The 16,791-nt window shown below is 36.9% G+C and overlaps 1 protein-coding gene across 2 annotated transcripts in view; it reads right to left on the reverse strand.

Annotated features, from left to right (window-relative positions):
• Positions 1-2,482: 2,482 nt before the first annotated feature.
• The window catches only part of CB1H4orf17 (chromosome B1 C4orf17 homolog), a 36,162-nt gene continuing 21,853 nt past the window's right edge, over positions 2,483-16,791 (reverse strand). The window contains exons 5-10 of one of the 2 annotated variants that reach the window (XM_047855770.1): positions 15,571-15,714; positions 14,943-14,999; positions 6,869-6,950; positions 5,303-5,489; positions 4,321-4,364; positions 2,483-2,846 (exon numbers count right to left, since the gene is read on the reverse strand). In XM_047855770.1, coding sequence (XP_047711726.1) covers positions 2,644-2,846; positions 4,321-4,364; positions 5,303-5,489; positions 6,869-6,950; positions 14,943-14,999; positions 15,571-15,714 — 717 coding nt within the window. In that variant the 3' untranslated portion in view covers positions 2,483-2,643. The remainder of the gene's footprint in view (positions 2,847-4,320; positions 4,365-5,302; positions 5,490-6,868; positions 6,951-14,942; positions 15,000-15,570; positions 15,715-16,791) is intronic. The other variant, XM_047855771.1, reaches the window with a different exon arrangement.

The following is a 16,791-nucleotide window of genomic DNA, read 5'->3' on the forward strand; positions in this document are numbered from 1 at the left end:
AATGTGGATGAAATGCTTAATTTTCTAAGAAAATTAAAATTTCCAAAACTGGTCCTCCAAAGTACAGAAAATATAAACAGACCAGTTACCATAGAAGGAATAAAATTATTAAAGGGCTACCATTGCCCAACACCTGATAGGTCCAATAGAAGAATTTCACTACGTTTTCAAGGAAAAGGAATGTGCAGTGCTATTGCAGCCTCTCTATAACAAGAAAAAGAGAAAAAGCTTTGATATTAATTTTATGAAGTGAGTGTGGTTTTGATACATATCAGTAGTGCCTAGTGGTTAAGCATACAAGTTCCAGCCACACTCTCAGTCAGTCACTAAACCTTTGTGTCAGAGATTTAACTGTCCACCAAAATTCAACTTTCCTTTCCATAGAATATAGTTGTAACTAGACTAGGATTCCTGCTTAAGAATTTTATCAGCCCTCTTTCAGCTAGACTGTTTTCCAACCATGGGATGTGACTAGAAGTGATGTTTGCCATTTCAAGGCCAACACTTTAAGCAGTTACCCTCCTTGTGCAAGGCAGAATAATGTCCTGTCACAATCCTAATCCCTGGAACCTGCAAAGTTACACGGTAAGGGGAAATTAAATTGCTAATCCTTTGACCTTAAATAAGATTATCTTGGATAAGTTGGATAACTGGCAGGCCCAGTGTAATCACAGGGTCCTTAACAGTAGAAGAAGGAGGCAGAAAATCAGTGTCAGAGAGATGTATTGTGAGAAAGACTCAAATGGCCATTGCTGGTGCTAAAGATAGAAGGGATTCAGGAGTCAAGGAATGTAGGTAACCTCTAGAAGTTGGAAAAAGCAAAGAAAGAGATTCTCCCCAGGGCGCCTAGGTGGCTCAGTTGGTTGAGCATCTGACTTCAGCTCAGATCAGGCTCTCATGGCTGGTGGGTTTGAGCCCCGCATTGGGCTCTGTGCTGACGGCTCAGAACCTGGAGCCTGCTTCAGATTCTGTCTTCCCTCTCTGCTCCTCCCCTGCTCGCATTCTGTCTCTCTCTCTGTCAAAAATAAACAAACACTAAAAAAGTTGAAAAAAAGAAACAGACTCTTCCTTAAAGCCTCCAAAAGGAATATAGCCCTGCCAACACCTTGATTTCAGCCCAGTGAGATTCATTTCTGACGTGTGCCCCCAGATTTGTAAGAGATTAAATTTGTATTGATTTAAGCCACGATGTTTGTGGTAATTTATTTAGTTAGCTAGTTAGTTTAATATGAAATTTATTGTCAAATTGGTTTCCATACAACACCCAGTGCTCATCCCAACAGGTGCCCTCCTCAATGCCCATCACCCACCCTCCCCTGCCTCCCACCCCCCATCAACCCTCAGTTTGTTCTCAGTTTTTAAGAGTCTCTTATGGTTTGGCTCCCTCCCTCTCTTTTTTTTTCTCCCCCTCACCCATGGTCTTCTGTTAAGTTTCTCATGATCCACATAAGAGTGAAAACCTACAGAGAAAGACAGATACCATATGTGGTAATTTATTAAAGCAGCCGTAGGAAATTAAAATTCTCCTCCACTCTCCTTTTCCTCTTTTGCTAGTAGGATGCATTTGGCAGTGAAACCCTGGGTGATGGTTGAGCCAAGATGGAAGGATCGTGGGCCCCTGAGTCACCAAGTAAAGCAGTCACCTAACAACACACACTTTGGACTCTTATGTGAGAAATAATCCTCTTCTGTATTTTAAAGATGACAATTATTACAACTGTTTACCCTATCCCAATGAGTACAACTCTGCACCTCAGTTTTCTTGTAAAAAGAGAGAGAGAGAGAGAGAGAGAACAGCAATAGTAGCTATCTCAAATAGTTATTGTGAAAAGTAAATGTTACTGTATCTACAGTGTTTAGAATAATTCCTGACACACAATAAATGTGATATAAATGTTGTCATTAAGATTGCACAACACATGCACACATACACAAAATTTATAGTATCTCTTGAATATCGATGCAGCATTCTAAAAGATTGGCTAAGTGGTAGATAAATCCAGCAATACACTGAAAGAATAATAGCTATGGCCCAGGAGTGGTTTATTTCAAAAATGTAAAAAAGTGAAATATTAGTAAATTTGTTAACGTCATTCACAATTAGCAATGAGTAGAAACTAGTTCCTTTCTGGCTCATAAATTAGTGAAAATTTTTATGTCTTTTTTGGGAGAAGGTCATTATTTTTTCATAATCACTGTGGAATTCATTCAGTGCTCCAACAACAATGAAACACTATAGATTGTGAAAACTAGCTCAGATGTTAAAATTCTGCTTTTGTTTTTGTTTTTCCTCTATCAAGAGTTCAGAGGATGTGTCAAATTGTAGCTGCCTAATTCTGTTATGGATGTTTTTTTCTAGCATCAGGGCCCTGAGCATATGTATTAATGCAATTAGTGTAAGACTAGAAATATGGTATATAAATTAACATACTTCTTTTACATATCATGCTAAAATTAACCACAAATAGAAATACTGTCTCCATTAATATTTATTTAGTAGCATTATACACAGGTGCTTTGAACATGTGCCACCAAATAGAGGAGTTATTGATTCTTTGATACCAAAATATTTTTAAAAAATAATTTGATGTTGTAATGGAGTGAAGATCATGTTTGTGAAAGAAATAGCGCAGTCCAGAATTTCTACCTTTGGAATGTTAAAGGATAAAATGCTCTCTGGGGAGAGAGAGTGCATCCTTGGTGTATACTTCTTGCTGACATTGGTTTTGTTGATATGCTTTCCTGAGTTTTAGGCCTGGGAGGAGACTTTGGTCTGCTGAAATATTCTGCAATGGGCATTTTCATCTTATTTCTTCTTATAAAAAATGGAGGCCTGTGTTCAGCCTCTGAAATAGAAAAAGTCTAAATAAGGCCAAAATTGAGACATAAATATAGCTTCTGCCGTGTTTTAGTAGCAAATGACATAACAACAACAACAAAAAAAAACTATATGAAGTTTAGGCCAATCAAATATACCCAATATTCATAAAAGAAACCAGTCTCATCTTTCTTACTACCTGCTCTTTTTTAATGAGTAATATTTTCTATAACATGCAGGATATGTTCTATCCTCTTAAAATCAAACATTGTTTTGGTAGGAATTAATTAGAATTAGTGATCTGTAGAGGTGATAGGTAAGAATGGGAAGAGTGGGAGGAAGGAAAAGGATTTATGGTTTTGAAAGACAAAAAAGAAAATAGATAAGCAGATTAAAACAAGTCAATTGTATTCGTAAGAGCTTCCCAAGACCTATATGGTCAAACCCAAGCCAGAATAAGGATTTGGGGAAATGCTGACTATCACCCCTGGAGACAAGTATGATTGGGGCTTCTATACAAAAGCTTTCCAAATATCTAGATAGGGTAAAATATATTTGGGGCCAACACATAAGACGTAAAGCTGAGTAATAGAAACCATCACTGTCATGATTTTGTGGTCTTAGGGTGAGGAGTTTGGTAGGAATCAGATATAATAGACCATCCTTGGCATGTCAGTATAAGGGAGTATTTTCTAACTTCTAAGTTTTATTTCTTATTGCCTGTTAACACATGGGCCCTCTTTGGTGTTAACCCTAACAAAAGCCGCTGGGGTTTAGAGTGACCTCAAAGAACTCTGATTACCATATCATTCTTGGTATAAGGGAAACTTGTAGATATAACAGGACAGACTTTTGTTTGAGACTTATAGACATCCTCCTCCTGGTCTTTGCTCTATAGTCATTGTTGCTACACTTGTTTTAAGTTAGGAGCTGCCAAACCCACAGGGATGTTTCAGTTGGGCTATTCTGAACCGAAGTAGGACATTCTACAACTCTTGATTCTTGTTGGTCCAAACTGTAGGGTGTGGCTGGGACAGAGAACTACTCCTCTCTATTGTTTTTCAGCTGTCTTATAAAGCATCTGCTTGTGGCTGATTGCTATTTTACTGTTTTCTACGGTTGACTTGGTTTCTAGTTAAAATCACTTAGCTTCACAGTTAACCTATGAAGAAGCAAAACCCTGAGATCACTGTCCTTTTGTTAGGTCAGTGCAGGGCCTCTCCTGGATTGGCCAGACCAAACCTATGTATCCTGCTGTCTTGTTTCTTAGAGTGTCTGTCCCTGATGAGGCACTTTGCCTTTCAAAACAAAGTTAAGTTTATGTCAAATTTATCTCAATGAGAAATTCAGCACACACTGTCCCTTAAGAGTAATTGGAAATCATTATGGTATTACACTGCTTTTAAAACCATAGGTCCCTGTCCTTGTCTGTGTCCCTAAATAGTTAGGTAGATACTTATTGGTTTCTCTATACCAACTGAGTATCACAAACTGTACTTAACCTTTTGGTACTTCCTTATTTCCTTCAGATCCTTGACTTGACACTCTAAATCAAATGGAGAAATAGAAAATGAAATTCACAGATACAAACAAGTATTTTCTATAGACTGCACTATGATCAGTAAGCTAAGTATATATGTATCTTAAATATTTTATCCCAATTCTTTGTTTTTCAATGTAGACAGTATTAAAGGTACTTTCCAATGAGAAATTCTTCTGACTTTGAGTCATATCTAAACAGTACATCATATATTATTCACTAAGGTAGAAAGACTGATCCTATTTCCCAGTTTCCAACTTTATGGAAACTTTAAAGTGGAGACAACTTGCAATACAGAACTTTCCTCTGTCTCAAACGTTTTTAAAGTGACTTGGGTTTTGAATATTTATTTTTTCTCAGTTTAAGTTTTACCCAACTTTTAACTTTAAAGTAACAAGACTTTCTCTCCCGACTTAAATAACATCTTACCACATTCTTTCACCATGGTATTACACATAAATATGTATTTTCTTCTGTCATTGAAATTATAAGGTTTAAGAAAAATTTCTACTAAAATAATTTACAGTTGCTGCAGTAGTTATTTTTCCCTCTAGCAGCCTCCAGGAGTGTGCCAGAGAAATTAATTGAAGCAATTTATTTTAATCTAGCATTGTTCTACACACACACACACAAAGTGATACTTGTGTGATATGCATTCAACAAAATATACAATAATAATACAATTTCTGTTTTCTTTATTGCTTCCATTTTTAGGGCAAATAAAAAAAACTACATTTTCTTAGATGTCTGGGTGGCTAAAATAGGATTTAGAATAATTCTCATATTACATTTATGAAAATGAAAGAAAATAAATACACATGGTGGCCCCCTGCTGAATAAAGAGGAGACTTAAAACATCAGAATGTTTAGTGTTTTGAAAGGTAACAAAAAGAAAGCTGAAAATCTTTCTGTACCATATCTACTTAGCCATTATATCTAATTACCTGGTTGGTTGCTGTCTTTCCCTCGATTTGGTCAGTACTTTAGATTTTGCAGGTGAATTTGGGGGCGATTTAACTTTGGGTGGCTTCCTACTCTCTGTTGCTAGTTCTGCTGAGATGTTTCTTCGTTGAGTCAACAAATTTATCTCAGCCATTTCAGCATGAATCAAAGCTGAGATCCACTCTTTTTCTGATTTAAAGAACAGGGGTGGGCATAAAGGTTATAATTATCATGTTGACTAGAAACGCAGGATTGGTTCTTTTATCCAGCACTCTAGTGTGAAAGGCTGGTATGGTAATCCGTTTTCCAAGTAGGCATTTATTCATGAGTCAAGGTTTCTGCAGAAAAATTGGTTCACATCAACCTGATTTCTATTGACCTGTGATACTATAGAGTGCCCCAAGCTGTTAGCTCACTGAGGCACTTGTCCCTGAATGGCAGTGGAATTCTTTTTAAATATTGAGTACAAAACCCAGCCTTTCAGGCTGCTGCCAAATAAAAGAAAGCATATCTACACAAAATAATAAGTACAATATAATCTCATTAATTACAGACTAATAGTTAAGTAGTAAATAGTTATAAGATGTCTATAAAGATATTTACCAAAGTAGTCACTGAAATGATGTCTGTGATGATTTTATTCATTATTATTCTTCCTTTCTCATATTTTTTTTCTGGTTCATTTGGGTTTTTCCCCTCAACAATAAGTACTTAATTACTTGTGTATATTTTTAAGTTACATTCTTAAAAAGAAAAAATAATCATCAAAGACTCCTTGCCCCCAAATACTTCTTAATTGTTTGCCAAGTAGTCTTGAGTTCCTGGGTAAAGTACTATTGCCAAAATTCTCCCCATTTAAGAATATTAGTCTATCTCTAACACATCCATATTTCCTAACTTTTATTGGTGCAGATTCTCAAAAAGTAGCCCCCAGACCAGCATTATCAGCAGCTAGGAACTTGTTAGAAATGCAAATTCTCAGGCCCTGCCCACCTCAGAAGTTTTGCCTCAATCTGATGACGAGCTAGGTTTGAGGGAAGCCACTCTATGCTATTTATGGCTGGCCCACATGGGACTGGTATATGTTTTCATGGAACAGGCCACACAGGCCCAAAAGGAGGCTGAGAGATGACTGAGTTGATGGTTTGGGTGGGGAACTGGCAGAGCTGTTAGAATCTAGAACTTGGAAGGCTGTGCAATAGCCACCCATACCAGAGAAAGGAAACAGGCTCTGTGTTCACGGTTCACGGTAGGCCAGAAAATATACTCAGGGAGACACCTCGGTGTATGGACTTAGGAGAAGAAGCACAAGCCAGCCCTGGACACACGTGTTTCACACCACCCAAAGCAGTTTAGTGTGGGGCATACCAAATTTGGGGTCACTGAGTGACCAGTTGCATACAGTCAGTTATAGAGGACTACAGAGACTCTGATACCGAAGTACTAGGGAAATAATATTGCAACATTATCTTTGCAAATCCAAGGTAGAAAACTTCATATATTGGCGCATTCACACTTTCTGACAATAAACTAAGCCCAGTGTTTGCAAATGCTTATTTTAATCTCACCTTTTGTGCTGGCATGAACCAGCCACTGTAGAACTTCCGCCAGGGAATCAGTACGTAAAACGTTACAGAGCTTTGCCAGAATCTGACAGAGAATATTAGAATTACAGAGTGAGCAAATAAATGGTGTGTTACAAGATTTCCTTTACTGTCTCCACAATCTTATCGCCCAAATGTCACTCTGTACCCACTGCTCAATTAAATCAATTGGGATTTTAGCCTGGGAACCAGATTTCAAAGAGAAAACAAACAAAAAATCAATACAAGTAATAGTTTGGGTTAGGTAATACCCAAACTATTTGTTTTGTCTGCTCAGTATCCACATCTTCCGGAGGGGTAATTCACTTTCCTTCTTTTTGGGGAATGGATCCTTTCCCACTGCACCATGGGGTTCTAATTGGGATTTTCCAGTCACACAACTGTATCCCTGCTGTACCGTGGTGGGTGAATCTAGCTGGAGTCATTTTTCCTCAGTTCCCTAAACACAGTGGCTGGTCCAATGGGCTAGGAATATAATTCACTTTTGGCAGTCAGTATCCTTCCTTGACGTGTGTGTGTGTGTGTGTGTGTGTGTGTGTGTGTGTGTGTGTTTTAAATTCAGAGCTAGGGTCTGATATGTGGAAGATAGAAGAGATAAATATATGAAATAATTCTAATAAAAATGGACTATAATAAGCATTAAAGTACAAAACTTTAAGCACAACTAATGATGTTTCCAGTTTGATTCTAAATTGTGTCTGTTCTTAGAATTTAGACATATCTGAAATTCAGTCCTATGTATCCAGCTGCCTACCAAATGTATCCACCTAGATATACTATAGATACTTTGAACCCAAATTATCTAAAACTAAACCCATCTTCTTCTTTCTAAAACCTGCTCCACACTTGGTTCCTCCTGGTTCCCTTACCTCGATGGACAGCTCTGGCATACACTGAATATATGTCCAAGCCAGACCCTGAGATTCATCCTGGATGACTCCCTTGCACATAAAGTATGCTGCCAGACAACAAGTTCAGTAAATTCTTTCTTCTAAATATTTCTCAAATCTCTCCATTTCTTTTTATCTCCACACCCTTGGCCCAGTCTAAACTATCATCGATTCTCGCTTGAGCTTCTGCAACATCCTTTTCCCTAGCGTGCCTGAAATCTTTCCTTTTTTAAAAATTTATTATTGAAGTATAGTTGACATACAACATGGTGTACAACATAGTGATTTGACAGTTCTATACGTTACTCGATGCTCACCAAATTAATGTAGGCACCATGCAACATTATTATAATATTGTTGGCTACAATCCCTATGCTGTACTTTTTATCTCCATGACTTATTTATTTTATAACTGGAAGTTTGTATTTCTTAATCGTCTTCACCTATTTTGCCCATCCTCTTACCCACTTACCCCCTGGCAACTACTAGTTCTCTGTATTTCAGAGTCTGTTTGGGGGCACCTGGGTGGCTCAGTCAGTTGAGCGTCCGACTTCAGCTCAGGTCATGATCTCACGGTTCCTGAGTTTGAGCCCCGAGTCGGGCTCTGTGCTGACAGCTCAGAGCCTGGAGACTGACTCAGATTCTGTGTTTCCCCCTCCCTCTGCCCCTCCCCCACTCACACTCCATCTGTCTCTCTCTCTTGAAAGTAAATAAACATTAAATCATTTTTAACCAAAAAAGAGTCTGTTTTGTTCATTTGTTTTGTTATTCATATTCCATATGTAAGTGAAATCATATGGTATTTTCTTTCTTTGTCTGATTTATTCACTTAGCATAATACCCTCTGGGTCCATCCATGTTGTCACAAATGGCACAATCTCACACTTTTTTATGATGAAACAACAGTCCATTGTATATATGTATATGTATGTACATATAAGATATGGTGTGTATGTATGTATATATGTATCTTCTTCATCCATTTATCTATCAATGGACACTGGAGTGGCTTCCATATCTTTGCTATGGTGAATAATGCTGCAATGAACATAGGGGGGCGTACATCTTTTTGAATTACTCTTTTCATTTTCTTTGGGTAGTGGAATTACTGGATCATATGGTATTTCCAATTTTTAATTTTTTGAGGAAACTCCATACTGTTCTTCACAGTAGCTGCACCAATTTGCATTCCCACTAACAGTGTACAGGCATTCTCTTTTCTCCACATCCTCACCAACACTTGTTATTATTGCCTTTTTGATACCAGCCATTCTGACAGGTGTGGTTTTGATTTGCGTTTCACTGATGATGAGTGATACTGAGCACATTTCCATGTGTCTATTGGCCATCTTTGGAGAAATGTCAATTCAGATCCTCTGACATTTTTTTAAATGTTTATTTATTTTTGAGAAAGAGAGAGAGAGAGAGAGAGAGAGTAGGGGAGGGGCAGAGAGAGAGGGAGACAGAATCTGAAGCAGGCTCCAGGCTCTGAGCTGTCAGCACAGAGCCCGATGGGGGAGCTCGAACTCATGAATGTGAGATCATGACCTGAGCTGAAGTCGGATGCTTAAGCAACTGAGCCACCCAGGCACCTCCCTCTGCACATTGTTTTAATAATATATTTTTACCAAATATGTGCCTGACACATTTACATAATACTTTTTCTCCAACATTTTTAAGCCATGTGCTCTTTGGTTTTTTGTTCATTTGTTTTTAATGTTTATTTATTTCTGAGAGAGAGGGAAAGAGAAAGTGGGGGAAGGACAGACACACACACACACACACACAAACAGAGAGAGAGAGAGAGAATATCACAAGCAGGCTTCACATGGAGCCTGACATGGGGCTCGATCTCACAACTGTGAGATCTTGACCTGAGCCAAAATCAAGAGTTGGACGATTAACAGGTGCCCCTCCTCTGTCAGTTTTGTAATTGCATTGTTTGGCTTTTTGATGTTGAGTTGTATATAACCCTTTATTGGATATATCATTTGCAAATATATTTTCCCATTCATTAGGTTGCCTTTTTGTTTTGTGGATGGTTTCCATTGCTGTGCAAAAGCTTTTTATTTTGGTGTAGCCCCAGTAGTTTATTTTTGCTTTTGTCGTTTGTTTTTGTCCTCCTTCCATGAGGAGACATATCCATAAATATATTGCTAAAGCCAATGTCCAAGAGATTACGGCCTATGCTTCCTTTTAGGAGTTTTATTATTTCAGGTCTCACATTTTGGTTTTTAATCCATTTTGAGTATATGTTTGTCTGTGGTGTAAGAAAGTGGCCCCGTTTCTCTGTTTTTCATGTTGTTATCCAGTTTTCCCAATACAATTTGTTGACTGTCTTATCCCCATTGTATATTCTTGCCTCCTTGGTCATGGCTTAACGGGCCATATAAGCATGGGTTTATTTCTGGGCTCTCTATCCTGTACCATTGATCTATGTATCTAATTCTGTGCCAGAACCATACTGTTTTGATTACCATAGCTATGTGATATGTCTTGAAATCTGGGATTGTGTTATACCTCCAGATTAGTTATTTCCCAACATTGCTTTGACTATGCAGGGTCTTTTGTGGTTCCATAAAATTCTAGTATTATTTGTTCTAGTTCTGTGAAGAATGTTTTTGGTATTTTGATAAGGATTGCAATGAATCTGTAGATTGCTTTAGGTACTATCGACATTTTTAGCAATATTAATTCTTCCAATCCATGAGCATAGAATATCTTTCTATTGTTTTTGTCAATTTCTTTCATCAGTGTCTTATAGTTTCAGAGTATAGCTCTTTCACCTCCTTGGTTAAATTTATCCCTAGGTATTTTATTATTTTTGGTGCAATTATAAATGGGATTGATTTCTTAATTTCTTTTTCTGATACCTTGTATTAGAAGGTGATTTTTATATGTTAATTTTGTATGCTGTGACTCTACTGAATTCATTGATTAGTTCTAATAGTTTTTTGGTGGAGTGTTTAAGGGTATATAGTATCATGCCATCTGCAACTAGTGGAACTTTTACTTTTTCCTTACCAATCTGGATGTGTTTTATTTCACTTCTTGCTGATTGCTGCCACTAGGACTTCCAGCACTATGTTGAGTAAAAGTGGTGAGAGTGGCCATCCTTGTCTTGTTCTTGATCTTAGAGGAAAAGTTTCAGTTTTTCACCATTGAGTATTTTGTTAGCTGTGGGTTTTTCATATGTGGCCTTTATTACATTGGGGTATGTTCCCCAATGTAGTTTTGTTGAGAGTTTTTAATCACAGATTGATGCTGTATTTTGTCAAAACCTTTTTCTGAATCTATTGAGATGATCATATGGTTTTTATCCTTACTCTTGTTAATGTAATATATTGCATTGATTTGCAAATATTGAACAACCTTTGCATCTATAGACTAAATCCCACTTGATCATAGTGAATGGTCCTTTTGATGTGTTGTTGAATTTGGTTTGCTAATATTTTGTTGAGGAATTTTACATATGTGTTCATCAAAGATATTGCCTGTAATTTTGTTTTTGTTTTTGTTTTGTTTTGTTTTGTTTTGTTTTGTTTTTGTAGTGCCTTTGTCTGATTTTGGCATCAGGGTAATGCTGGCCTCATAAAATGAATTTGGAAATTTTCCTCCCTATTTTATTTTTTGGAATAGTTTAAGAAGAAAAGGTATTAACTCTTCTTTAAATGTTTGGTAGAATTAATCTGTGAAGCCATCTGGTCTTGGACTTTCATTTGTGGGGAGATTTTTTTATTACGGATTCAATTTTGTTAGTAGTAATCAGTCTGTTCAAATTTTCTATTTTGCTTCCTGGTTCAGTTTCGAAAGATTGTATGTTTCTAGGAATTTATCCATTTCTTCTACATTATCAAATTTGTTGGCATATAAATTTTCACAGTATTCTCATATAATTTTTTGTATTTCTGTGGTGTCAGTTGTTATTTCTTCTCTTTCATTTCTGATTTCACTTATTTGAATCCTTTCTCGTTTTTTCTTGATGAGTCTGGCTAAAGGTTTATCAACTAAAATATTTCTTGAAGTATTATTAATTCAACAGATATTTGTGTTTGTTATTGATCTAGATGCTGGAGATACAGAATTGAAATTAAAGGGCAGAAAAATCCACTGCCCTATATTGAACTTTGTTATATTATTAAGATTTTTGTCCTCAATAATGCAATATACTAGAGGAGAGTATAAATTTGCTCCTAATTTCACAATAAATCAATGGCCATGGCAAAAAAAGAAAAAAAGCCCTATGGTATTCCCTAGGCCACTCTGCCTCTAATGGGTTTTTCATCAACATGGTGATCGCACATTGCTCCCAGCTTCTTCTAATTTATAGATCTCTCAGTGATCAACTTTGAGAGAATATAATTCTCCTTTCAGTGAGAGGAAGTAGAATATGTACTTTATGGAATCCTCCTGATTTCTTTTCATTGAGTTTTTTTTTGATGGTACCTAATATATTGGTGGGTGAATTTGGTCTGCTAAATCCTGATTTTAGGATTTGAGGTTATAGATCTAGAGTAGCCCCTACTGAGGGCTAGAGTACCCTACTCTCTTTTCAGGTGTGACTTTCTGGGGTTTCAGTTGAGTTCCTGGTGTGTTCAGTAAGGTCTCTCCACTCTGCCAGACCAGAACACCAGCGTCTCTAAGCAATGTCCTACTTCCCACTAGCTCTCTTCTTCCAGGTCTCAGAATATCATCCTGTGCATATGTAACTTATACTGAACTAAAGACTTGTGGAACCCTATACAGATTTCTGGAGCTCATTCTCTCCACAGATTCCTCCTTTTTAGTATCTTATTTGTAAATTCCAGCCACTTCAGAATGCCCAAGCTCTAAACTCTTTTTTCTCTACCTAGTGAAGCTGTTACTTCTGTTATTGTTCTGTTTAGGCTTCCCCCTCTCTGTGCCATGATTAGGAGTAAGCCCAGGCTGAAATCTAGGTTGAAAGTGGAGATCTTCTCAATGGTTTCCCTTCTTTCTATCAACCATCATAAATCTACACTGTCTGTTGCCTAATGCTTGAAAATAGTTTGTTCATGTATTTTTCCCGGTTATATAGTTGTTTACAGCAGGAAGCTAAGTCTTGGAATTAACCTAACATTTTGGAAGCACAGTACCTCCCTTGCAATTTTGCCTCCCCCTTCCAAATTAATTCTGCATATTGTATCTAGAGTGACTTTTCTAAAGTCCAATCTGACCTTTTAATTCTTATACTTACAAAGTAATTTCAGTATAACTCAGTGTTTAAAATTTTACTCTACCTTCCCATAGTACTTCAGATGAATCTGAACATTTCAATATGGCTTATAATATCTTTTATTTCTGGTCTCTGCATAAGTCTCCAACCTCATCTCTTGCAGCTTTCTCCCTGCACTCTGCATCAGCCATATTGTTTTTAATTCCTTGAATAAACAGCGCTCTCACCTCTTAGCCTTTAGATATGAAGGTCTCTCGTCTGAGAATGATCTCTTCCATACTTCTATTCATCTTCTAATTATGTCTTAAACATTCTTTACGTTTCTTTCCCCTTGAAGACTCTCTCAGCTCCAAAATCTCCTCCTATATGTTCTTAACAACACCTGCACAATCTCTCTCATAACCTATGTGAGTGAAGGAATGAGCTATATCCCCAAACTCTAGTATTTTGTCATTGATATTAGATATTTGTAAAGTAAATGAATGTGTTTGGCAGTCTTTTTGTGCCAATAGTAAAGAGACTTATTTCTATAAATTCGAGATTTTGAGGAGGAAATCTAAAAACGAGATATGAACAGACACAGAGTTCTGTTTTTCTTTTCCCATAAAGTAATAATTGTAAAACTGTACAGTCTTTCATACACACGCTTGCACAAACATTTCTTGACTTTACGGCCATTCAGAGTTACCAGCTTGGATAGTAGGAAATTGGAAGATATTTCATTTTTTTTTTTTTTTTGAAAGCATGGAAGGTTGGAATACCACCAAGATGAGATTTATTTTTAGGACTCATTTATACAAGCCAAAAAACTTTGGTAAGACCTATTTTCTCACTTTACTCCCTCTCTTTTCATTTATTTAACAAATAGCCACCAACTGTTAGATAAAATGCCATGCTGTGTGTGCCAGTTAATAGTTTTCAAGCAAAGTGATGAGTGCTGAGGAATCAGTTGTAACAAGATAGACAGGATGCCTTCTTTCAAAGAGTACGTTTTAGTAGATTTTGTATTAATGTCCAGTTAAGTCAAAATCTGTGAGGTAGAAGATGCATTTGAGAGGAAGGCTTTTTAAATAGATGCCCAAAAGCCCAGTTCTATAAGATCATGTTGCTGGTCTATTATTTGATGTGCATAAAGAAGGAAGACAGTCTTACTAAAACTGTACTCAGTTTATCATTTGGTTGAGTTGAGGACCTATATAGTTAGCTGATTTTCTATAGTTCCACTTTGATCTTGGTAGAACTTTTCTTTTTAATGTTTATATTCAACAGTCAATAAATACTTAGTAATTACTAGGTGCCCAGCACTTATCTAGGCACAGAAGATAAAGCAGTAACCAAGACAGATGAGTATGAGATCCATAAGACTTAAATTTTGGTGTGAGTGGAGCAAGGAAGCAGAGACAGTACTGAAACAGATAAATAGAAACATATCACATAGGGCATGCGTTATGCAAAAAATAACAAAGAGTAATAGTATAGAGAGTGACTAGGTAGCGACTTTGGATGGTCAGGGAAAGTATTTTTAAGTGATATTTAAACTGAGACTTTAATGAGTAGAAGGTGACCACTGAGGATCAAAGAGAAGGAAAGTCCCTAAGGGTGGAAATGAGCGAATTTTAGAGGATCTATGGTGCCAGATGGTAGTGGGTAGACAGACAGTGATTCTGAAGACTCTATGTAAATAGAAAGTCTTTAGCCAGAATCATCAGGAAATCATGTATAACCGCAACGCATGTCTTCAGATACTCTATCCTCTTCTCCCTTCCTTTTATTTTCCTTCCCAATTTTAATCATCAGCATAATTATACCCAATGCCACTGTTATGTTTTATTTTTAAAATAGTTCCTTATCAGGATTATTCAATAATAACCCTAATAACATGCTCTGCTATTTGTAATTGCTACTACAGACTTATTTATAACTGCTATCAAAGTCATCATTATGGTATTTTCACCTTTAATTTATTGTAGTGAGTCTTTTGGCGAGGCAATGTGGAGGTAACCAAGAGGATCTAAAGAAGGAAAACAGATACCAGCTGATTGGTTTATTCTTGATTATATGTCATTCTCAGAGATAATTGTGGCTGGAAAGAACCTTCCAGTAGTCTGATATGGCATATTACTATAAATATAACTAAGTTTATAACCCCAGGCAGAGTAGGTTTGAGGAAACAGTTTTCCACAGATAAGAGAGAGATGGATGTTGATTGGAGGAATCTCTGCCTTAAAATATGTACAGGAAATATATAGCTAATGGCAAGAAGTAGTGCCTTTCAAGCATTGGGAAGAATGCTAAAGAATGATAAAGAGAAACGTGGGAAGAACAGGGCTGAGCTTGTTCAGCAAATGCCAAGTTCTTCATTATGCCTAAACCAAAGGTTAGGTTTCCATAACAGTGACGGGATTCCAGGGAGAAAACTGGAAATAAAAATAGAAGTAGGCCCTGGATTTCAGGCTAAGTGGTTTTAAATCAACTCAGTTGTCAAGGGGGAGCCACTAAAGAGTTTTAAGGATGTTAGTAATGTGACTTTTTGTATGTTCATGCTGTTCCTAAGTTATGGATTTAAAAAATCTGCCTCTTACTTTGATTTCCTGATCCAGATAGTTTGGTATGCAAATGGTGTTCTCTTTGACGTCGGTCTTGGTACTCATCACCTCTGAAGAACAAGAGCCAGCAGTAGAGCATGCCTTTGGAGATGACAGTGGCTCTTTTACCTTAATTTCTTCCTAAATCAAAGGCATAATATAATCAATATGCATTTGTATCCACTCACATTTTCTATGAAAGTTGAATATAAAATGAATGAGAAATATTATAGCTAAATAAGAGGCAGACATAAAAGTAAAGAGGGGTCGGGGCGCCTGGGTGGCGCAGTCGGTTAAGCGTCGGACTTCAGCCAGGTCACGATCTCCTGGTCTGTGAGTTCGAGCCCCGCGTCAGGCTCTGGGCTGATGGCTCAGAGCCTGGAGCCTGTTTCCGATTCTGTGTCTCCCTCTCTCTCTGCCCCTCCCCCGTTCATGCTCTGTCTCTCTTTGTCCCAAAAATAAATAAACGTTGAAAAAAAAATCTAATTATCAAATATTTTCATTTAGATACAGACCACATAGTGAGATATTATTTACTTTTGGTGAAGACATTTTAAACCCTTGGTTTCAACCCTTGGTTAAACAACAAGATAATAATTTTTAAATGTTTGATGTGTAACCTTTATTTATCTAGCTGCTCCAGATAACAACAAACTGATACCACATGAGATTTTCTGTTAAGTTAGGAAGATTTCTCTTTCATGACAGGAAGAAGACACTCAAAAGATTTCATGCAGTGTCTGTGAAGACACTACATGTTGTGAACTGCTGTCTCCTTGCTCTGCTGAACAGCAACTGAGAGCTAGAGAATTAGAGGTCAACTAAATTACTTCCCTTGATTAACTGGAAGAGGAAATAGAAAGGCTATTTTCTTGTTCTGGGAAGTAAATGTACTCTGAAATTTAGAATTTTTTAAAAAGGTTAGAAGAGCTTTAAGTTCAAGAAGAGTTATAGAAGACTTAGATCTGTGTGCTTATTCTAAGAAAGGCTTTTAACCTTCAGAAGTGAGTGATATTTCAGACACAAAGACGCAACTGGCTGAATATGTCAACAACTGGGGACTGTGATGATTGGAATTGATAGAACAATATTGAACTATTGACATTTAGTGAAAGTAAAGCTATACCGTATGTAGATGCATTCTTCTGTTAAAGTTTATTATATAAAAAGACTTCTTGTTTTAGGGAATAACAATACATATTTTTTTGGTTCAACTCT

This window comes from Prionailurus viverrinus, chromosome B1, assembly GCF_022837055.1.
Source record: "Prionailurus viverrinus isolate Anna chromosome B1, UM_Priviv_1.0, whole genome shotgun sequence".
In the NCBI taxonomy this organism is placed as follows: Eukaryota; Metazoa; Chordata; class Mammalia; order Carnivora; family Felidae; genus Prionailurus; species Prionailurus viverrinus.